This window comes from Trichoderma aggressivum, assembly GCF_033847375.1.
Source record: "Trichoderma aggressivum f. europaeum strain CBS 100526 chromosome Unknown scaffold_010, whole genome shotgun sequence".
Taxonomy (NCBI): domain Eukaryota; kingdom Fungi; phylum Ascomycota; class Sordariomycetes; order Hypocreales; family Hypocreaceae; genus Trichoderma; species Trichoderma aggressivum.
In genome coordinates this window covers 445,680-467,778 of record NW_026946376.1, presented here as the reverse complement: position 1 = coordinate 467,778, position 22,099 = coordinate 445,680, and the positions used below count along the sequence as shown (strand labels likewise).

General features: G+C 46.0%; 7 protein-coding genes across 7 annotated transcripts; 3 read left to right on the top strand and 4 right to left on the bottom strand.

Moving 5' to 3' along the window:
* Positions 1 to 749: 749 nt before the first annotated feature.
* Positions 750 to 1,409, bottom strand: Triagg1_3523 (uncharacterized protein; the record flags this gene model as incomplete). Its single annotated transcript, XM_062897825.1, has 1 exon — positions 750 to 1,409. The coding sequence occupies one exon, from the start codon at positions 1,407 to 1,409 to the stop codon at positions 750 to 752; it is 660 nt and encodes a 219-aa protein (XP_062757512.1).
* Positions 1,410 to 2,844: 1,435 nt separating this feature from the next.
* On the top strand, positions 2,845 to 4,194 carry Triagg1_3522 (uncharacterized protein; the record flags this gene model as incomplete). The annotated part of the gene is made up of 1 exon (XM_062897824.1): positions 2,845 to 4,194. The coding sequence occupies one exon, from the start codon at positions 2,845 to 2,847 to the stop codon at positions 4,192 to 4,194; it is 1,350 nt and encodes a 449-aa protein (XP_062757511.1).
* Positions 4,195 to 4,509: 315 nt separating this feature from the next.
* Triagg1_3521 (uncharacterized protein) lies at positions 4,510 to 5,479 on the bottom strand (the record flags this gene model as incomplete). The annotated part of the gene is made up of 3 exons (XM_062897823.1): positions 4,510 to 4,676; positions 4,727 to 5,310; positions 5,364 to 5,479. The coding sequence occupies 3 exons, from the start codon at positions 5,477 to 5,479 to the stop codon at positions 4,510 to 4,512; spliced, it is 867 nt and encodes a 288-aa protein (XP_062757510.1).
* Positions 5,480 to 7,805: 2,326 nt separating this feature from the next.
* Positions 7,806 to 10,604, top strand: Triagg1_3520 (uncharacterized protein; the record flags this gene model as incomplete). The annotated part of the gene is made up of 1 exon (XM_062897822.1): positions 7,806 to 10,604. One exon carries the CDS (start codon positions 7,806 to 7,808, stop codon positions 10,602 to 10,604), a length of 2,799 nt encoding a protein of 932 aa, XP_062757509.1.
* Positions 10,605 to 13,363: 2,759 nt separating this feature from the next.
* On the bottom strand, positions 13,364 to 14,867 carry Triagg1_3519 (uncharacterized protein; the record flags this gene model as incomplete). Its single annotated transcript, XM_062897821.1, has 2 exons — positions 13,364 to 14,450; positions 14,566 to 14,867. The coding sequence occupies 2 exons, from the start codon at positions 14,865 to 14,867 to the stop codon at positions 13,364 to 13,366; spliced, it is 1,389 nt and encodes a 462-aa protein (XP_062757508.1).
* A 998-nt stretch (positions 14,868 to 15,865) lies between these two features.
* Positions 15,866 to 17,287, top strand: Triagg1_3518 (uncharacterized protein; the record flags this gene model as incomplete). Its single annotated transcript, XM_062897819.1, has 5 exons — positions 15,866 to 16,048; positions 16,121 to 16,225; positions 16,296 to 16,386; positions 16,453 to 16,833; positions 16,896 to 17,287. 5 exons carry the CDS (start codon positions 15,866 to 15,868, stop codon positions 17,285 to 17,287), a joined length of 1,152 nt encoding a protein of 383 aa, XP_062757507.1.
* Positions 17,288 to 19,739: 2,452 nt separating this feature from the next.
* Triagg1_3517 (uncharacterized protein) lies at positions 19,740 to 21,216 on the bottom strand (the record flags this gene model as incomplete). The annotated part of the gene is made up of 7 exons (XM_062897818.1): positions 19,740 to 20,087; positions 20,156 to 20,189; positions 20,244 to 20,333; positions 20,390 to 20,546; positions 20,605 to 20,882; positions 20,937 to 21,002; positions 21,053 to 21,216. The coding sequence occupies 7 exons, from the start codon at positions 21,214 to 21,216 to the stop codon at positions 19,740 to 19,742; spliced, it is 1,137 nt and encodes a 378-aa protein (XP_062757506.1).
* Positions 21,217 to 22,099: the final 883 nt, after the last annotated feature.

Below are 22,099 nucleotides of genomic sequence, written 5' to 3'. Positions count from 1 at the left end.
GGTGTACGCATACAGGTTGAACGAAACCGGTTCCAATAAAAAGCCTCATTTACATCGCAATTTTGATTCAAATCAGGGTTAGAATGGCTGAAAATGGACTACAGTCACAAGGGACTGAGACCCTTCGGCTGGTTATACTTGGTAGTGAGATTATGAGACCTGGACCTGAGTCTATCTGACCACATCGTATGTAGTGTCCAGAAATGGCTTTTAGTTCGTTGATTCGTGTAGGTAGTTGATTGGAGAATGACGCTTTCCAGACTGCAAATTATATTCGGCATTTACATTTTCTACCAATTCCTGTCTGATGAAACATACTAGGAATCATTCCATTCATAGACACATTCGCAAGGCCATTCTGCACAAAGAGAACAGTCATTGACCTTATTACCAGGAGACTATAGCAAGACTTAATACTCCTGGGTTAGCAACATATACACCAAAATATTGTTTAATTCTACCATCTACGCTACGTACACTTCTTGATAGCCGGCAGCCATATACATGTTTACATACCTATTTCTTAACGTGGTTAACCACCAGTTGTCTAAATTCCTCAGGAGTCACCAACTTGATCCCGAGCAAATCGTTGTCTCTACCATACGGGACGCCCGCTTCGACCTCGAGCCCAAAAATAGTAGAACCAAGGGAATCTCGTACAACCTCAAACTCCATACCTCTCACGGCCTCGACAGCTTCGTATGCAGCAGCAAGGGAGCTCTTGCTGTCTTGGTGAATTGTGGAGAGCTTCAAGTCAGGGCGACTTTCCTGTACAGCGGATAGGATTTCATTCTGGGTTGCCATGCCGGTGGTTGCGTAAAGGTCTTTGCTTTCGTCTCTTTGGGATTTAGCAGGACGTTGGAGACAGCCCGACCAGTGTCTGCCAGAGTGGTGATGCCGACAGAAATATCGCCCCCGTTCCATACATTAGCTGTGGCGGTTTTCCACTCCACAAAGAAGTAATCAAGGCCCCATTCGAGGAACGGTCCAGTATATAAGACTCTATACGTCATGCGCGATTCTTTCAGCAGGTCCTGGATAAGACCTTTCTCACGCAGGTAAGGAACGGCTCGAACTGACGGGATGCTCACGTCAAGGCCGTAATCAGAAGGAAGAAATCTCTTGACACCAGCTATGGTTGCGGCTCCAACAAGCGCCTTTTGTTCATCATAGTACAAGTGGTTCATGGCCGATACAACAGCGTCCTGTCCTTTGAGAGCATCCAACAGGGAGTCAGTTGATTTGTAATCGATTCTCGCAATTTTGACGCCGTCAAACGCAATTTTGGATGAATTAGATTCCCGTAAGAGAACCGTGACGTTGAACCCAGCTTCTTTAACGGCTTTGACGACCGCTGGCCCGAGATAGCCAGTTGCACCAGCAATTGCAATATTCCTGAAGGAGCTCATTATTGGTGCTATTTGGTGAATTAAAACAATAGATGATCATATATGCAAACGTTGATGCTATCGATGTAGATAAATCTAGGTTATTGGGGGTTTCCATATCTTTTTATGTCCTCTACCAGTTCGATAATCCTGAATAGTTTTCCCCATTTCAATATGTTTCCAACTTCTATGCCAACAACTACTTTATTAATGCTGATTATTTATCCAATGTGAAAGAAGCATCTTGTATGACATTCGAAAGTAGGACGGGTAGTAATGTATAGTCAATTGTCTATTTCTCAAGTTCGATTTTCATCAAAACATATACTAAACACTTGAGAATAGCTCAGTCAACAAGACGAATCCGGCAATTGCTCCATCAAACACCTCAGGCAGCCTATGATTGGGAAAATGAAACATGTTGCCGTTTGTAACAAAAATAGTCTCACTGGCTAAGATCCGTAGGAAACCCCATGTTGGATTTCCAAGCAACATTGATTAGCTATTATCTGCGTACGGCTGCGCATAGGCCTCTAACTATAAAACATCTCTCTGGCGGACGATGATTTATCATCAAGCCTCCCTCGTTACGGCGTCGCTCGACGATGTGCAGATAGTGTGGACATCTCCTTTCAGTAGGCTGCATTTTCCCATCCGGGTAACCTTAAGTTTCGACCCTAGCCATGTTCAGAATTAGGCACCCTGGTAACAAATGCAAAGACATACATACTTAATTTGTAGTCAACGCCTCGTCATTCGCCGGTAAGCAACCGGGGATTCAACAGCCTGAGCCTCCGCAGATGATCAATACCCAAGTCCAGATGAAACACAAACAAGGGCGGTGATAAAACTCCTTGAGAGCGTTGCTCGAACTTTTATCATTGTACGCATTTGGCATCTATATGATTTGTAATATCTACTGGATAGGTTAGATACGTGTATCGGCGTGAAGGCTAAAGTCTTTGGCACAGAAGCTTACAGGAGAGGATGGATCCGTTCACTAATCTTTGTCATAATGGATTTCCAGAAATGGACATTGGTGGATTTGATCATCTTGTCAGAGGCCGGTCAGTCCCCCACCAACAGCAAATAAGGTTGAAGTTAAAGCCGTTTCCACTCTTGTATCTCTTTGCATTATATTTAACACGTGTACGAGGTATGTAGTTGTATCTGGCTTACAAATCTAGTGATATCAACGGCGACGGAGCTTCTATTCTCTCCTGTCCGATATACCAAGATCATGCCTTGATACTGCTTTATGAGCCTGATTAGCAGTAACGATATGAACTGTGACACGATATCGATCAATATTCAATATGTTGCTGAAGCCATCTCATATTAGCAATCCCGAACTTCGAGTATTTGTCCATCAAGAACGCATCTATCAGAAACGTCGTGCATTGCTGAGCGTTAGCGGTTCATCCCCTACGTTATTTGTCGTCAGCATTTTGACAACATGGACAAAGATAGCGAGGTGGCCTCCAAACACATGCTGGACTACAATGCCGAAATGGAACTGAAGCAGGGCTCGCAGTCGGATACGTCTTCTCCCGATGAATCACCCCCCACGCCACCCGCTGCCGCTTCTGCAAGCAGTCCTCCCCCAGATGGCGGACTCAACGCATGGCTTCAAGTTTTGGGAGGATGGGTGGTTTTGGCAGCTTCTTGGGGCCTTGTAAATACCTTTGGAGCATACCAAACATATTATCAGACAGTGATGCTCACATCCGAGTCAGCGTCTACGATCTCTTGGATTGGCTCTCTACAAGCATGCCTTCTATTCCTTGGAGGCCTCATTTCAGGACCTCTCTTTGACGCTGGTTATTTCACGCCGACTATGATTGGAGGGCTGCTGCTCATTTGCTTTGGAATGTTTATGACATCCATCTGCTCGGCTTACTGGCAAGTGTTGCTTGCGCAGGGAGTCTGCGTTGGCATTGGAATGGGCCTGACATTTTTGCCCGCTACGGCCATTCAGGCGCAATACTTTGCGAAGCGACGGGCTTTTGCCATGGGCGTTGCTGGGACTGGGTCCCCTGTTGGGGGAATCATCTTTCCTATTATTTTCAGCCATTTACTTCCGAAAATCGGCTTCGGGTGGACTACTCGAGTCATTGCGTTTATCATCCTAGGGCTCTCTGTTATACCCGCCATCTTTATGCGGCCTCGGTTGCCAGCATCAGGAAAAATTCGCTCTCTTGTCGATGCCTCAGCTTTTAGAGATATGGCCTTTGTGAATTTCATCATCGGTAGTCTGCTGACCTTCCTGGTCCTCTACACTGCGTTTTTCTACATCCAAGTGTTCCATGAGCTCAACCATTTGTCGACCATTGAGTTTGCACCGTATACAGTTAGATTGCTGAACGTTGGAAGCGTGATTGGCCGTTTGTTACCCATGTACCTCAGCGACAAGTATGGGGTGCTGAACGTTACAATCTTTTCCACCTTTGCCTCTGCAATTTTGGCATTTGGTTGGATGGGGATCAAAAATTTGGGCGGTATCGTCGTATTTACGCTTCTGTATGGAATTACTTCAGGTGCCACTGTTGTGGGAACACCAATCGTCGTCATGGTCGGATCTCCCGACATGTCACGAATGGGAACCCGTTTAGGTATGTCATTTATTTTCTTCGGAATAGCAATTCTTGTCGGCACGCCTATAGCAGGCGCCATATTTGGAGATTTTACACGCACGCGTTGGCTGGGTGGTATTGGATATTCCGCTGGAGGTTTGATCTTTGGAGCGGCTTTTATGTGCTTGTCGTGGATTCCCATGAGCAAAAAGAAAGGGACATGGAAGATTTAGCTAGGTGATTGTAATCAGTGTTGAGTGTAAAATGGAGAGAACCCTGTTCACTATCTCTCAAGCCTTTGGACTTCTGACCCTGACGACAGAAAACTCAAGAACTTAATATATTTAATTCACGTATAGTTTTAACAGTATAGCGCAACTTCACTCATAAAAATAGTTGGGTCACCAGTACAATGGTAATTGGGTTGTATAGATTGTCATGTCAACTATGGGCCTCTGTTGAAAGTACACCTGATGCCTCAGTACTGAACTGTGATGCGGAGTGATGATGAGCTTGTTAATAAGAGGAAGATATTCGTATCCTAAATACTACTGGCGATCAAGGAAATCGTTGATCAATGCTGCATATGCATCAGCATACTGATAGAGGAATCCATGTCCTGCGTCTGGGAATATATGCAGCGCAGCATCAGGATGGCTCATTTTCTCCCACAACAGGATGCTGTTTTTAGTCGGTATTATAGCATCGCCAGAGCCTTTTCCATTAATTAGCGCTTATGGAGTTACTCATCGATTATTTACTTACCAGTGGCGATGAGAACCGGCATCTGGAGCTCATGGAGCCGATCATACGATCCGTCCTTTGCATTGTTGGGGTCGATAAAATTAAAGTAGGCGGCATTTTGCTCTTCAGCAGACTCAAGGCTTGCCCAGTCCCTGCGATTTTGGCGCCCGGTAGTGATTCTTCCCCATGCTGCGTGGCCAGCGGCTTGGCCTTGAGCGGAACTGGTGATAAAGGTTGAGATAAATGCGTCTTTATGCTCATCAGCAGTAACGGCTGTTTGGAGCTTTTGCAGTACTGCAGGTGGGCCAAGTTGAACGCCTTCGCCAATGCTTGGTGTTGTAGCCGAAAGAATAAGATGGCGAACAAGCTTGGGCGCATTAAGAGCAATCATCTGGGCATTAAATCCGCCTCCCGAGAATCCCATAACATCCACTTGCTTCAGGCCCAATGTGTTTATGACGTTAATAAAGTACTGTGCAAGCTGAGCCATAGTTGACGGGAAATGTCCTCCAGATCTTCCAGAGTTCGGGGGATCGATAAGAATCACTGGCCGCTTTGCTGCCAATGGATCAATGAGAGCTGGATCCCAATGATCCATGGTGCCTCTTTAGTACATTAGTAATTGAGACTTCCATGTCTTTCCTGCGAATAGAGTCACCTATAGTGCATGATCAAAACGAGAGGGACACCTTCTACCAAGCCCAGTCGTCTGTAAGCAAACTTTGTGCCATCAATTTTTACAAATTCATCTTCTGCAGTTGCATAAGTTGACATTTTGATATGTTGCTTGATGATATAAGCGGTATGTTCTAAGATTCGAGACGTTTAGTTCTAGTTGGTGGGAGAAGGAAAAGTCTATGTCGGAAGGTTGGAAGATAAAGAAATACTTTCGAGATCATCCCTTGATTTTTTATATATATAATTTTCAATCTGGATTTATCAGCATCTCAACGCCGATTTTTGATACTGAACAGAACATCACTTCCTCTTGATAGTGGTGATGGGACCCACAACCTCACAATGAGACCGGAATCAACGTGAAGATTTGGATTACTGATCGGGAGATATCGAGCTTAAGTCAATGGCACGCTTCTTCGGTCTTTAGGACAGTATATATCAGTTACTTGCTTGATCAGCACGGTATTTCATAGCATGACGTGAAGTGGTGGAAACCAAAAGCATCGGATCGAGGCAGCGGCACCCCGGTCCTCGGCGGAGTTATCACTGCTACACCATTGTCCTCTTCCCCTCAACATCTGCGCTAATCTGATGTGGAAAATGGTCGTGGGGACCTGTCAAGTTTAATTTTACCTCCTCGCCACCTCGTTGCCAGTACATTATTGGTTCTCATGCGATTCTCTCGGTTCTTACGACCTGCATATACATGACCCGTGCTAATCCAATTCTAAACACCACTCTACTGGATCTTCAACTGTCATCTGATGGTTTTGTAAGTTCTTAAAACGAGAAAGCTTTCGAGATCGAGAAGCTTCTCTCATATCTCCGTATTGCTAAAACAAAGGTTGTAAATCAGTTCTGCAGCCAGCAAAACAAAAGAGAATGCGATTGGGCCCTTTGGTTGACCAATTGGACCTTATTTCTATTGATTATTATACGTACGCCGTCATTGGAGGAATTATGGTTGCCGCATGATAGTACGTGCAGGTAAAGCTGGCCGCAAGGCTCTGTAAACATAGGAGCAATCTTTGCGGGGCAGCATCATCGCCTAAGTAGATCACAATGTTCGTGGCATTTTTTTTTATTCAGTCAGTAGATAAAGGGTCCCCTGTAAATTTAGTATAATTTACAGCATTACTTTTGTTCACTTTATTTCGCTATGTACATGCAAGCTACATGGATTTGTGTGTGCGGCTGAAGGTGGCTGAAACACTTCAGAAGGGATAGGAAATGATAAACAAGGCTTCAGAAAATGATAAATCTTGGTCCGGAAAGCCAAATGACCCGAAAAGTGGAATTCTTTTCCATATCCATGCTTTACGCACGGAAGACTTATAAACAACAATCGTCCAAGCCAGGATTTTACTCATAGGGCCATGCACAGAGAGTTCCAGACACAAATCCCGGTCAGAGAATCTGGATATTGGTGTAACCACACTTTTCAACCTCTTGATGATTGGTTATAACCCCTCTTTGTATAAGTTGCCAAGCCCATGTAGGCTGCCAATGCAACGATAGATCGGCTGGGCTGAACATGTGTGCTGGAAGCGGTGATCAGAGATGGTTTGCTGCAATGTACGCGAGTTTCACCATTCCAAAAACAGAGGATCAACTGAATACCCTGCGCAGCCGTTTGCCATTGACGAGAACACGTACGCAAAGCTGATGCCTATTCTCTACGCGGTGAGCGTCATAAATGCGGTGTGATTAATTTGTGGCTTGCAGTAATAGATTGAAGGAGTTGGACTGGGCGATCAATTCGGCGATTGACAGCATGGATACGCGTAGGCAAGATGAAGAGCCTATTGTTCCTATGGAGTTGTCCATACTATGCTATACCATTGCTATTATATACTATTGACAACATGACCAAGAAAAGAAACAACGGCAGAAATACCTCGAGATACTCTTCACAAGAACCAACTACATACGATGCAATAGTGTAGCACGTGTATGCACTGGGAAGAGGTACCCAGTTGATCGGGGTCCCTGATTTGGCGTTGTTATTGCAACTAATGCGAGCCGGAAAAAGCAAAGAAATAAGGCGTCCAATAGGATCTTGTTCCCTTTACCTCATTGCATACGGTCAGAGAGGCGCCAGCATACTATTATGCGAAGCCATGGCTTCACCGGTTTGCTAGTATCCAATATTTCTATGGTCTCGCTTCGATGTTCCAGTTCAGCCGCAGCTCAGGAGGTCAATAATTATTGGAAAGCAATTTGCCTACTTCCCGCCACGTACTTTTCATATCCTCCTCGACCTAGGCACTCTCTTCATGTTTATATAGACTTGACGATCCCCCGGCTATAGTGTGTTTTTGCATCTTCTTGTGTCTTCCTCATTCACTAGCATCTCGTATTTTGTCATTTATCCTAATTTCTTTTCCCAAATTCCCTCGTGTCACTCTTAGCATAAATCAAGATGCAGCGAGCCAAGTCTGAAGCATTGCGTATCCGTCAGCGCAAAGGTCTTCGCCACCGCAAGCAAGGTCACAGTCATAGGTGCCAGGATGACTGCTGTAAATCAGACCGCCGTCAAAAGAAACGCACTGCTATAGAGAAGACTGCTGGATATGAATCGGAAACCGAAGATCTTGCCAAGAGATATGACAATGAAGTTCTTGGAATTGAGACTAAAGACTCTAGCGACGAAGAGTTTTCTCAAAATGCACCAGCATATGATATCACCAAGATGGATCAGGCTTCTAAGGAGGCTCGAGAGGCTGAGTGGAAGACAAAATGCCAGAAATCCAAGGACTACGTCCAACGATATATCCACGGTACCTTGGTAAGCCCGGAACGTCGGCATTCAACCGATCAGTCTATCGACTCCTCTGAGATCCGGCGTGAAATAGAGGAACGAGCACATCGCATCACCAACAACTATAAAGTTCTGCACGAAATATTGCTCCGTCATCAGCCTACTATACAAGCTCGTTGGACCAAGAAACGCCCAAGCCAAAAACAAAAGGTTTTGCGTGAGCTATGGGCTCATATGCCAGAAAAGCATCGCCCAGAGTTCTATGCCTTTCGCTGTGCAGGAGCTCAGAAGCGGAATAAAAAATATAGAGACTGGTACATGTGGCCCTACATCAACGAGCAGGACCTAACTGCGCGGGATTCTTTGCTCCTGTTGATCAATTCCCGCGCATTTTACACTCCATCCAATTTTGTGGATGGCGATTTGGCTGCGATGAAATTCGGCTTGGAGATGGGAATCCTGAAATCAGTTCCCCTGCCAGGATATTCCATCACCCTCTTGGATTCTGAGAACATTGAAGACTATGGAAAGCTTGTCGATATATCGACATATTCAGAATCAGAGATTATATGCCTTGACGAGAAGCGGATCAGCCCGTATTACGGCATTCTCATCCTAGAGGCTCAAGACAGGCTCATGGAGTTTCTTGTAAACTGCTGCAAGAAAATATTACACGACATCCCAGAAGGCACTCTAATCTCAGATGAGTTCCCAATTATAGCCAGCACACCAAAGCTGTCGAGCAACAGTGACATGTATGATCCTGCTATAATGGCAGCAGAGGCCCCTTACCGAGTACCGGCAAAACCCAACTTCAAACAAATCGGATTACTGCTTGGTGCTAAAGTTGCAGAGTTAAAGGATCGTCTCTTGAACTTGCGTGAAGATCCGGTTTGCTTTGCTGTTGCCTTGCAGATGATGATAGACCACTCACCAAAGGACTCGGAAGGGAATAAAGGTTCCTACTCTCGGCCGTGTGCAGAACATGACTTGACAAACGGTCTACAGTTTCTCATTTGCAAGCTATATGCCGACTTGGAGTTCTTTGCAGACTTATACGAACAAGTTCAACAACTGGAAAGGTTGCATGCCAAATATGAAGCAGACGTCCTGCCGTTCAAGGATGTGCCTGATGAAATTTTGTCGGCACTATACAAGTATCAGATGCGCCTTTGGGAGACGGTGAATATTAGGCGAGGGGCTCTCAGAGCAGTCGTCCGGAACTCTCACGCATGGTTCCGTCATTTTACTGATGGCCGTGCAAGCCTTTCTTCTTTCCGATCCGACCTAGTCAATTATAAATCGAGTTCAGTTCGCCGCCACTTGATATGGCTGCTTCAGTGTGTAACTGAATTTGATCCAAAGTTACCCAGCCTTGCCAATGCTGTTCATTTGATCTTACCTTCAATCATGGATGAGATAGAGACTCTTCGAAATACTGAATCAGAGGCATGGGAGCTCACGTCTTCTCTTACAGGAGAAATCATAGACGAGCTAGCGATCCTTGCGCAGTGTATGGAGCAAGTCGATATGTATCTTCGACGGACAAGAAGCTACAAACGCTGCGACGAAGAAAAGGAGAACAAATGTATCCATCAACTTACCAAAGATATGGATCATATTTATTCTCTCATCCAGTTAGGTGATCATATCTATGATGACGTTGTCGGATTGGCAGATACTGCCACCAAGAAACTGGTGTATCCTTGGGACAAGCGCCGGACCAAAGACAACGTGCAGGCGATGCAGAAAGCTGAACGGGACTTGGATAAATTCTGGGCCGCAGCCGATTTAGCCATGTTTGCCGAAGTTGAAAACTTTCGTGAATCAATGCTCGGACAGTATATAATAAGCGTGCAGAAGAAGCTTCGACGGACGCCAGATTGGATTGGGGAAGAACAATCTATAATACCGAGAGCTGTCAGGCAAAGAAATGCAGGTCGGGGGGAGACGGAGGTCTACAAACTTCCCTTTGCGCCCTGCGATGACCAGAGCGACAGTCCTCGAAAGTTGAAGCAAGATGGTCGTCAAGGCGTTCAGGTCAAGGTCAAGACGAAAGGACAAGCTCAAAAAGCTGTTACCCAGAGTGATATGAAACTCTTTGAGGAAGTCACACCTGAAATAATTCCCATAATTCCTGTGGACACGCGAGCCTTGAAAGTCTTCCGTGTTCTCTTCTACAATCCAGATGTAACCTCTTCACCGGGTGAGATCCCCTGGAACGATTTCATCCACGCCATGACCTGTACGGGGTTTTCTGCGCAGAAGTTGCAAGGGTCAATTTGGCAGTTTCACAGGGTGAATGATGACGGGCAACAGACGATTTTGTTCCACGAACCTCACCCGCACAAAAAGGTGCCTTTTTATGTTGCACGATCTATGGGATGGAGGTTGGGTAGGCATTTTCAATGGTCTTTGAAGACTTTTGAGTTGAAAAAGAAACAGATGGAAGCGTTGTGAGGTCAGTTTAAGAGATTGTTTGAGCTTGCAGCTGGGTACAACAATTTGTGAAAAGGAGGCATGGAATATGTTTGTTTAATTACCCTTCACTCATTTACTTATTTTGTAGTTTTGATGTTTATGCTTAGTGTTTAATGCAATTGAGGTTGATCTGTGTCCTTTTCTCCGTCTTCTCCATAGACTGTATAGTTGCCATTCAGGCGTTGTGCTTGATATTAAGAATCAGTTATCGAATTCTCGGTGATAGTACGCAATGTTTATAAATTGTGGTGATGACGGTGAGTGCATAACGCTCAGTGATATTTTGAACAGCTCTCCTCATGAAACGTTCCCCTGGAGGGGCGAGAGTCTTTCTATTGCAATCTGTTAACATACGTATTAGACAAACGAGATACATTTTTAACACTTTTTGCGTTGACATATCGACACATCGTCTATGCCACTAACGTTATTCCATGGTAGCCAGAATTTGCTGCAGTCGGGAAACTGTAGCACAAACTAGTCAATGTTTTGGTGTTGGGCGTGATACTACAAATGACTTGGAGGGAAGGTTCACCAGGCTGCACAGCCCTCATTCAAGAGCCTGCAGGGATATTCCACAGACGTTCTTGGAGTTTGAGGTTACAGAGTGGATATATGATATAGGAAAGGGGGATAACCAATCAATCCTAACGTGTTAACGCCGTTACGGCATAGTGTAAGAGCAACTAGATCCAGCCTTCGTGTTTCCCCCTTCCAGAAATTATAGGAATACGGAGTACGAGTATAGCGGTGAGAATAGCCGGATACCCCGTAAGATCGGCTACTCGCTTGAACCGGGCGTCTTCGCCAAATTTATCCATGGCTGTCAACAGGGCTTGCCGTTCGTTTAGCTCTCGGTAGGCCGCATTCAATCTTCAAGCGAGAAATGTTGCCAAAAGGGGCTTATGTGAAGACCGAACGAGATGGAGAGACGAAATTGATGCTGAATGAAAACGGTTTGCCGCCTCAGGCAATCCTTCAACCCAAGATACTGCTTTGTCTCCTAAGGAGAATATCATATGTCCGTTATATACGATATATGATCCACGGTATATCATATTGAATTCGTGTCTTTGGGTTCCTCTTGGAAGTATATACCCACGATAGGCGAGAGTCAAAATGGCAAAGAAGAAGAAAAGTTCAATTACCTGGAAGTTGATGAGACCTTCAACTCGGCATACTCGTATACGTTTTCTGCGCTGCATTTACCATCATGGCACCGTGCCTAGAGAGGCAATAGCACCCTGTAGTGAACCGCAAACACTATCACTAGAATATCTGCTCAAAGAATGGAAGATGGCAGTCATCCCCTGTACTGTAGCTAACAAGGGACCCCTGTAATGTGAACTCTCACCTTGAAATTCTAGGCTCTCGCTGTACTCGTACTCCGTACCGGATATAGCGCTAGTAAGGGCCCCGAACTTCCACGCGGAGCATATCTGCCGGAATAGGGGAGTTCTTGTTGTGCGCTTTGGTCGCCTTTGGTCCTTGGCTGGACTCATCGAGGATCCTTACCCAATCTCGTGGATAAGTTGCCTGTTGATGAAAGCATATGCGGGGTTTGACATAATGGCCCTCTTGTTGTTGATAGCAATACACGATACTCGTACTTCATGGATGGCTGTTGGCAGGTTTGGGGGGCAACCCGGTCGTCGGGCCGCTATTTCACGGCATTTCGCGGACAAATACAGTAAACGGCGGTAGGGGTCATATTTCGCGAATTCTACTCCGTCCCGATGCGATTTAACTTGCAGGGCACATGACTCAGAGCCGAACGCTGGGCAAGATGCAGGAAACGCCCGTATGGCTACCGGTGCGAAGTGATAATAAGACTCGGCCCATAAAGTGAGAACAAGTTACCAACCAGTACATATCAGGGAGGTGATGATATTATCTAGGGGAACACGGAGTAAGAGAGCTGGATACCTAAGCTATGGTAGGAATAGCTGTTCTGAATTGTTACTTTTAGGCCGTCGGCTTGTGGTTTAGTCTAGTACGCCGCAGTGTATTCCGTATGGCTATCCTATGAAGGGCATCATCCCACTATCGCACAATTACGGAACATGAATGCCGGAGTTTCGCGATAGTACTATCCCGGAACCTTTTGGTGACCGGATACAATATCCGTTGCGCCCTATCGGAAAGCGACGTTGAACTGGTGGAACAAGCTGCATCTATCCTCTTTCGCTATCATTTCTGACATGTGCAATTAACCACCTGCACTCCGTATTCCGTAGTCTACTTCATAGTCCAGAAACTGTCATTTCACACAGCTCCTGCAGATCACTTCCCAATCCTCTGCCCAGTTCCCAGGGATCAATGCGCGGTGCCCGGGGTAGGCCCCTATGCTTCCTATGTTAGCAAATGCTACGCTCTCTGTCTGTCACTATTCCTGAGCTGGTTTCGGCCGCTTCGCGATCGGCGGTTTGGAAGACGGTTCCGAGTCCGCGGATTCGCAGCGCCACTCTACTTGATGTGGTAAGTATGTTTCAGTACCATGTTGATGCAGGGGTAAAAGACAGCTCTTGACGTGAGCAAGTGGGATAGCTCTTTGCAAGCGGGTGTGGGGAATAATACAGTGCATCTGTTGGACTTCATGAAGAGCTTCATAGCAAGTACGTAAGTATATTAATAAGAATGACAAGTTTAAAAAAGCCCTGTCCGGCAGTTGTGATATACAGTAACCAATGTCCCCTCAACAAGATGCAAGAAACACCTAAAGACCGTTGAACTCCGCGCTACGGCTTCTCATCCAACTTCTTCTCCTCATCCGGGTTGGGCAAAAAGTTCAGCCATGGCCCTTCATTTATATATCCAACAAATCCACCAGCCTTGGTCTTATCGCTAACCCAGGGAGACACACGGCGCAAGAACCTCAACCACCATGTCTCCATTGCTTCATACCGTGTGACGTACCCAGACATGGTGACAATGGTGTTGGCATGGGGTCGTTGCTTCGCCTCATAAGCATCCAAAACAGCAGTGATCTCGCCCTTTGTTGGCTTTCTCCCACCATCTGCCTCGCATCGGCGCGCCAAGGGTACCAATTCGTTCATTAGATGGACAACACCCTCGATGGCCAAGTTGCCTCCCAGTCCAGGATTGATGGTCGCTTTGTGAACCGCGTCGCCCATCAACGCAACTCTACCACCGGAATTCCACTTCGGCTTCAAAACTCCCTCTTCAAGGGGCAGCATGTTCGCTCTGACTCTGTTTTCCCACAGGTCTTTGAATGTGTAGCCAGGGCCCACGGCATAGTCTCCGTATTTGGCGATCGTGGCCTCGGTCTCTTCTTCTGTGAAGCGCGGTGTATTGGGAGTCTGTGTTGTACGGTCACTCTTCACAAAAAGAAACCAAAAGGCAAGGCCTGGGACACCGGCAGCAATGACGCCGGAGAAGCCCGGATAGTAAACATTGTGGACGGCTCCCTCCGGCAAGAATGGCTTGCCGCCAGCTGACTCCTTGGAGTTCTTGGAGGTTGCAAAGATGCAATGGTAGTTGCTTATGAAGCCACTCTGCATTTCTTTTGATGCAACGGGATCAGTAGAAGCAATCTTATCAGCCATCAAGTTTCGAATTGTGCTGTGGATGCCATCGGCACCGAGGAGGATGTCTCCCTTGATGGTTTCACCTTTATCCGTAACTACCTCAACGCCATCTTCTGTCTCAGTGAAGGAAGCCACACCAGTGTGAGCTCGAACTCGAGACTTGTCTGCAATCTGGTTATAGATGCAGCTAAGCATAAACCTTCGCTCCATGAAAGTAGTCCATCGATGGAGGGTCCTGTCAGGAACGGCATGGTAATCAGTCGGGTTGTCACCTTCGCTTATTCCTTGCAGGCATAGCGTAACATTTTCAGGGGGAAAGGAAAAAAGACAGGAAAATGAAAACGAAAATACTACCATGTCGTAGGATTTGCAATTTCATTTCACACACTTACATCTTGGAAATCTCTTGTAGGATGGCGGAGTCTTCAAACATGTTACCATTCTCATCATAGTGTTGTCGAGTTTCTAACGGCACAACGCCAGCCTGGATCTCGGGCCAAATTCCAAGCTGTTCCATAACCCGCTGGGTATGCGGATGAATGGAGACAGAGGCGCCCAGATGAGGAGCGATCTCTCGCTTCTCCAGCAGGACATAGTCGATCCCAGCCTTTTCCAGCGTCACCGCCGTCGTCAAACCGACCAGACTGCCGCCGGCAATGATTACCGTGAACCGCGACGAATTGGAGTCTGCCATGGTATGTTGTATCAGAAAACAAGCCGGGTGAGTTTTAGTGTCTTCCAATGCCGTAAATGTTCAAGTTGGCCTGTATGGGGTTCAGCGGGCGTAAAAAAAAACAAGCGTGAAAACGACTGCGAGATTTAAGTCTCGTAACAGCAACGTGTGTCTTTAATAAGCCCCCGACTACGAAGCACATGCCGTGAGTATTAATACCACTAGTTAGATAGCATTGGATGATTTGATGCGCGTCCGTATTTCTTTGGCAACTAGGGTAGTGCCGTCTTCCCCGTCGCTTGGTCGTCTCATACCCCTACCATGGACATTTTAGCATGTCTGCTCTGTCCTGTCTACGCTGCCCGAGATGATGGATCCCCCCATAAAATTGAATCATCTCCAGCTAGAAGAGAAGTCTGCAGGCATTGGCAATCGAATTCTTACAGGTCATATCATGCGGAAAGACGGATGTTCAATTGCCTGTGCCTACGTTCTTACTTGGGGAATGATTGTCAGAACTACGCCTGCAAGGGTCCCTAGACCCAATGGAAAATTAAGCGCATGGAGGAAACGGGTCTTCCAGATACACGTGCGATACATGGCTATGGGGGGAATGCCAGGTACGAACAAGGAGAGCAAGATGTAGACAGTTGTCAATTCGCCGGGGACCAAATTTAGCTTGTCTCCGATATCTGCAGTTCGTGGCAAGTCCAGCTGTTGGGCCACACTAACCGTTGTGAAGACGCAAGTTCGCCTCTTGTAGCAAAACGGCAGGCCTTCAAGGATTGAATCCATGCAAGGAACAGAAAGATTTTCCCTTCTCTTCTCCGTACTGCTACGGGGTACCTTGTCGTTGTTGTATGAGCATTCCTGTTTCGGCACAGGCACTTTGTCGGGTGCGGCTTCGCCGTTGCTATGACCATCATATATAGACTAACAGTGCCGTCCCAAGATACCGGAATCATGCGTTGTTGTGGGCGATTCTCAAAGTGTGCTTCGGGCTCCATCAAGACTCCGAAATGGCGACCGGACCTGTAGACATGACACTGTTGCCGGATGAGAAGTACGAGATTGCTGTCTCGTATGGTACCATCATCGGCACGGGTGCCTTTGCAATTGTTGTTTGCAGTACGAAACTCTACATTCGCAAGTTTATGTTGAACTCTTTTGGCATTGATGACTGGGCATGCTTGGTTGGTTTGGTAAGTGTCCACAGCCAGTGATCTCAACTGTCGCATACGTGTTCCTCATCCTAACGAAGCTTTTGCGGCCAGATATTCGTTACGACATTCAACGGGATTGGATTGGCAGTGGTATACTATGGCGCCGGAAAACATATTCAACATGTTACGCCGGACGAACTTAAACACTGGTTCATGGTATGTCGTCCGGTATCCTTTTCCATCTCGCCACAGGCAAGAGGTAACTAACCGCTGTCTGATCAACCAGCTATACTACGTTTGCATTTGTCTTTACTTATCGATTTCCTTTGCCGTCAAATCGAGTATTCTTCTCTTTCTTCGACGAGTCTTCCCCGTCCGTAAGTTTTATCTTCAATCCATAGATCTTCTAGATTTGGCGTATTAACGTTGAGCCTTTCTCACAGCATACGTTCAATACACCACTATGGGACTCCTGATCTTCTTTACGCTGTTTACTATTTCCGGAACTTTCCTCGCTGCGTTCCAATGCAATCCGCCCAAGTACACATATGACATCGTCTTTCTCATGGCTCCCGATCGCGCCAATTTCTGCTTCCCAGCCATGACGTCTTATGCCATTTTTATGTATCAGGCGGTTCTCATCTTCTGCTGCGATATCATCATGTTCTTATTGCCATTCCCTGCTTTGATGAGCGTGCAACTGAACAGCAGGAAGAGTCTTGCGCTGTTGGCGGTCTTTGGAAGCGGCGTTGTCGCCTGTATCGCCCCAGCAATCAGATTCAAGAGCTTGAACTTTTACAAAACAGGAAGTACTGATACCACTTGTATGTTTGTCCCTTATTTCCCCCAAAGGCATAGAGATCCAGCTAATCAGATTCCATCACAGTTGAGGGTGCATCTTCTTTGTACTGGATGGCCATTGAGTATAACATGGGTTTAGTTGCCGGATCCCTTCCAGCACTTCGTCCGCTCTTCCAACGTATGGGCATGTTCGGTAGCAGCAATGATCCTTCTTCCAACAACCAGAACCAGTTCACACCGTCGTACCAACTCGAAGATCAGAATAGCAAGCAATGGGGAACTGGAAGACGAACCCAAGGAAGCAAAAACAGATACCAAGGAGACAGTGTGCTGGACCAAACCGTTATAGACCGAGATGATTCTTCACGGGATAGCGAGGAAGCACGGATCGTGAAAACCGAGGTCTTTACGGTGACTACCGAAGCCCGTGAAGCAGATTCCCGAGGCAACCAGCAGGCCTGGCGCCAGTTCGATTAAACCAGCGTCTCAAATTTGGCACCTCTACCCATGTTGATGCGCATTTTATAACACAAGTAAAAGGATATGTAAATACGAGGGGATATATCTGGCCTTTTTCGGCATTGTTGGATGGATGTTTGCGATTTTATGTACCAACCAGCTGCAAAGCCTGGACGCGGAGCTACACGGGCGGTAATTTTGACTTCTTTTTACACCACTATAGATTAAAACGCAATGGATATTATCTTTGGTTAATACGACGGCAAAGAATTATACTCAAGATACTGGAATACCGAACGACAACGTATTAAACCTTAATGAATCTGCTCCAAGCTCTCCGGTAGATATATTGTGCTACTTTATCGGATCATCACAATTGGGGCAGAGATCTCGTTGACTTTGCAGCTTGTTGACATCCATCTGAGACATTGCGGCATCAAAAGTTACACACAACATTTGATGAGGCGCCATTATCGGACGAGCGGTATACACCGCTTCATGATTGACCCAAAAATCTTCCGCAATTCGAGCAGCCAAGAACGAATGCTTTTACGGCAGCTTTCCGTCGGTACGTAAAATAAGGCTACGGCATGTAGCTCGCACTACGAAGTTAAGACGCCGCCGCCGTCGCAATCTAGCCGCCGCTATGCTCTAGTCTTAGCAATACCTAAATTGCTTCCGACTTGCCACCATTTCTTCCATCTCCATGTAGAGATAGTTTACTCTACTGGTTCATTTCTTTTAAAATAGCAGAGATAATGCCGTACTTTCGTCAACAAAACAAAGGCAGGCCAACTGTATGTACCAGGAGCAATGAGGTCGATCTGCGTGACCGCCGAGGCATGTGCTCCTTAACGGGTGGCACTTGTAGCCCCTTACCCAAACCGTTGTCAGCCTACTACTGCTAGTACGTACAGTAGTAGCTCATCACGGAGCGCACCCATGTATCGAAGACATTCTAGGGCAATACGTGTGGGCGAACAGAGACCAGGCCCAACTCCTGCACGCTGCTTCTTTCAGATCAGTAATCCGCTTTTCAGGAGTCTCTAGAAGACATTGGAACACTGCCGCTTGCAGGCTCTAGCTTCAGATCTGTGAAATTGAGTGCTGGGGAAGATTTATTGTTGTTAACATCCTGGGATCTCGTGCTCGTGCCTCGGACATTGTTCACAAGAACGGTAGTCTGCCGTTTCAGACGAAAACGGCCTGAGAAACATCTGACATTTGCGGGTAGAACAGCCCGCTGTAATCACCGAGACTCAGTGCTGACAGCCGGGTTTTGGAAGTCAACCGAGTCAGATTCGTAAACTGAAGTGGGTATAAGAGAGTCAGCGTGGGGTCCACTAGCTCTTTACCAGGCAAGGGACCTTTTTGCTCGCATGTCTGGCCGGGGCCGGACACTGATCGGGGTTGTGGAAAATACCGGAGTAATAACTCGAGCAATGGGTGTTTCGAGATCCCTGGTGCCCCGGGGAAAGCATATATACTCGTAGATAACTTGTCGATCATTATGATGATTAACCAGCAGCCTTATATAGCTTGTATTATATAGATGATTCCAATCCCCATGTGTCTAATGCATTGTTTTACTTCCCTGTCTTTTCTAGTTGGTAGTTGGTTGATTAAGAATTGTCAACATGAGCCTTCAATCATGATAAATCATGCTATTAGTAGCTACACTCCTATTGGCATCGGATAAGAATGACCATAAACTTGGCTAGCTACAGGCAGTATAGAGTAATTTGGTTGCCCACCTTTAAAGCATATCTCAGGCAGCTAAAGTGTTGCAATTCGAAAGATTTCCAATATGATGAAGACCAAGGCACTGAGAAAAGTAGCCACAGATCTCGCATTCTAACAACCAATGAGTTCCCAGATTGCTGAAGACAGTATCAGAAATTCTCGGACTACTCATTCGATGGAGGAGCACTATTGGCTCTCGTGCTCCATTTGATATGTTTGCCGATGGCGACAGAGCTAAACTTGATATCATATAATTCATGCTATTCACTCCACAGCCTTTTTCTTGGGTCTTGAGGACTTCAATATACAGTAGCGTCAGACTCACCAAGCGACCTCATTGTAATCCGGATATTAAAAACATTGATTGCAACTCTGAATGCAATCTGGATGCCGTCATGGCTGACCTTTCTCGTCTCAAAGCAGGTTTCAAAACAACAATGCAGAATGGACTGTGTACAGGTTAAGAGGATGGTAACAGACCCTTATAGAAGATACAAGATCTTCGAGTATATGAAACCGGTCGAAGAATACGCTTCTTGACACAATTATTCGAAATACGGGATAGACAATTTAAACTCAAGTCTTGCTGATGGAAAGCAAGCAGTCTAAATTTGCTCTGTTGTAAGATGGATTCAACATCTATATCAAATAATCCCCAAAACGCCAATATTGCTATGAATGCCTTGCTTAACCACCATACACACGCTGAAAGACATAAACCATTCATCTAAGCTTCAACCGCAGCCAACTTCTGACTCTGAGGATTTTCAAAAATGAGGGGCACCAATGCCGAGCCGTCAGCTTGTAAATGCTTGGTGATGCCATATCGCTCCGATGACAACATCCATTCGAGTAAACCCGTTGTAATAGTCTGGCAGTTCTGTATGTACTTCTGGATATCCTCCGATAACTTCGTGTCGGGGGAAGCAAGCGCTCTGAGAACCTGGAAGGCCTCTTCGAAGGTGTTTACCGAAGCCTGAAAGATGTGCATGAATTCCTGTGTGACTGTGCTGATATCGTCTGTGCCGCTAGCATAGGCTATGACGGGAATGATGTTTTGGATAACGCCGCTTCGCTAATAAGAAATAATCGTTAGATGCCTGTTGTTCATTCCCATTTTGAGGCTAGACTATATGTACTTACCAGTTCTTTTTGGCAGGAGTAGATATCGTTGATCCTTTTGAAAATTAGTATGCAACATACGTTATTAATCGTCTCTATCATCTCTTACATCATGCAAAGCCTAGTGATTTCTTTCCAAATCACTTTCATGGGGGCGGATTCAACAATCTCATCCGGCAATGACACATTCCTGGTGAACCTGATATATACGTTAGTACTGATAGCATGAACAGCCCGACAAAAACTAGTACTTACTCGCATATAGCAATCCCGGGGGTGATGCCTGATGTACCGAAGCGCATGATTGTAAATTCTTCTTGTGTAGGGATAGAATCATCCTCTTGCTGAATATGCTCAACCAAGCAGCAGTTCACATAATGTTCAATTTCATTATATAAACGCTGTTTTCGTGCTATAAGTTTCTCATCAGTACTCATTGAAGCCACGATTTGGTAGGAGTGAATACGAACTGTGGTTCCATGCCGCTGTTAACGGCTTAGCCACATGATCAAACATGGTCATGCTTGGTAACGGCTGAGTAGAGGCTCTTCCTTGGTGAGAATCATCCAGCTGCAACTTGAGTTTGATGTGATCCAGTGATTCTTCGCAAAATATACGGGCCAAATCTGCGTTTGAGATGATGCCAGTATCGTCTTCTCCATGATCAATAACATCGTCCCATGTGAATATCCAGACCAGAAATGCGGCCGAGGCCTTCAGCTCTTCCCATTCTGAATAAGGATAGCAACTGCCAAAGAGTGGTTAGTTGAAATCTAGCAATGTTTATGTGAGCACTTTTTACCAAGCTGCGAGATATCCAAAATCACAATGCTTGACACCAGCACGTTTTCTTCGATCATGAATATTCCTATACTTGTCAGCATTGATGATTCTATAGGATGAGAATAATATACTAACTCGTCGATAAGTCTATCTACCCATTGTCGAATCTCATGCATATATTTGTTGACACCCTTGGGGAAATTTGCGAGAGAGACTTTCAGATTGGGAATGGGAAGAGTGCTTCCACTCAACATAGAGGCGAGCTCATGAGCTCCAAGGTCGTATCTGCTAGGCGCCATGGTTTCTTTGTCTGATTGAATAACTTGTCGTTTGGTTTGAATAAGTCCTTGCTAGCGGGGATGCCATGGTTCTTTTATATGACATTGAGTCTGGAGGCAGCCATGGTGGCTTTCCGAGTTCATCATAGATATCGGCGTGTATTCCATAGGAACTAATGATTGACAATAAGACTAAGGCTACCTATCAGAGCTCATGCAGAGGTTTCACGATTCTATTCGGCCACGGGCAGTGCTTCGGCGTGGACCGGATTCATAGACATGCCCACCAAAACAGGTCGACGGGATATGACCCATCGTGATGGTACATCATTAAAGATATCATTCACATTCAAGATCAGATGACGTTATTCGCTTTTTATTGGATATAATTCAGCAAAATTGTGTGGCAGCCTTGTGTAAGGGAAGCTGAGCATATCCGAAAAGAGAGTAGATTGCGGACGCTGCAGCCGGTGAGGTCCACAACTCCCGCGGCTATCGCGTGGGTTTAATGGAGATGTTTTGGAGCTATGTATCCGGAGCTCTGTTGATTGGTTTGCGGCATAATAGGCTATATGTTGGACGGTACGATGGAGCATCACTGCCACTGCCAATAGTTCAGTTTGCGAAGCATATCTGCATCAGGTAGTTCAGGCCTATCGCAAATGTTTGCACAGTACCTAGCCTCGGTGTATCCGATAGCAAGGCACACACACCAATGACGCTATTCGGAGCCTTTTGCCCGACCAGATTGGGTTGCAATTCTATGCAGGGCCTTGTCTGGGATACCAGATTAACGTGCCAATCACACCTTGTAACGTAAGACAAAGCCCTACCTCAGCCCGATGCGCAGCATCCGAGGAACTCAGCTCGCCACGTTGCACAGAGCACTCTGATATTCAGCTTT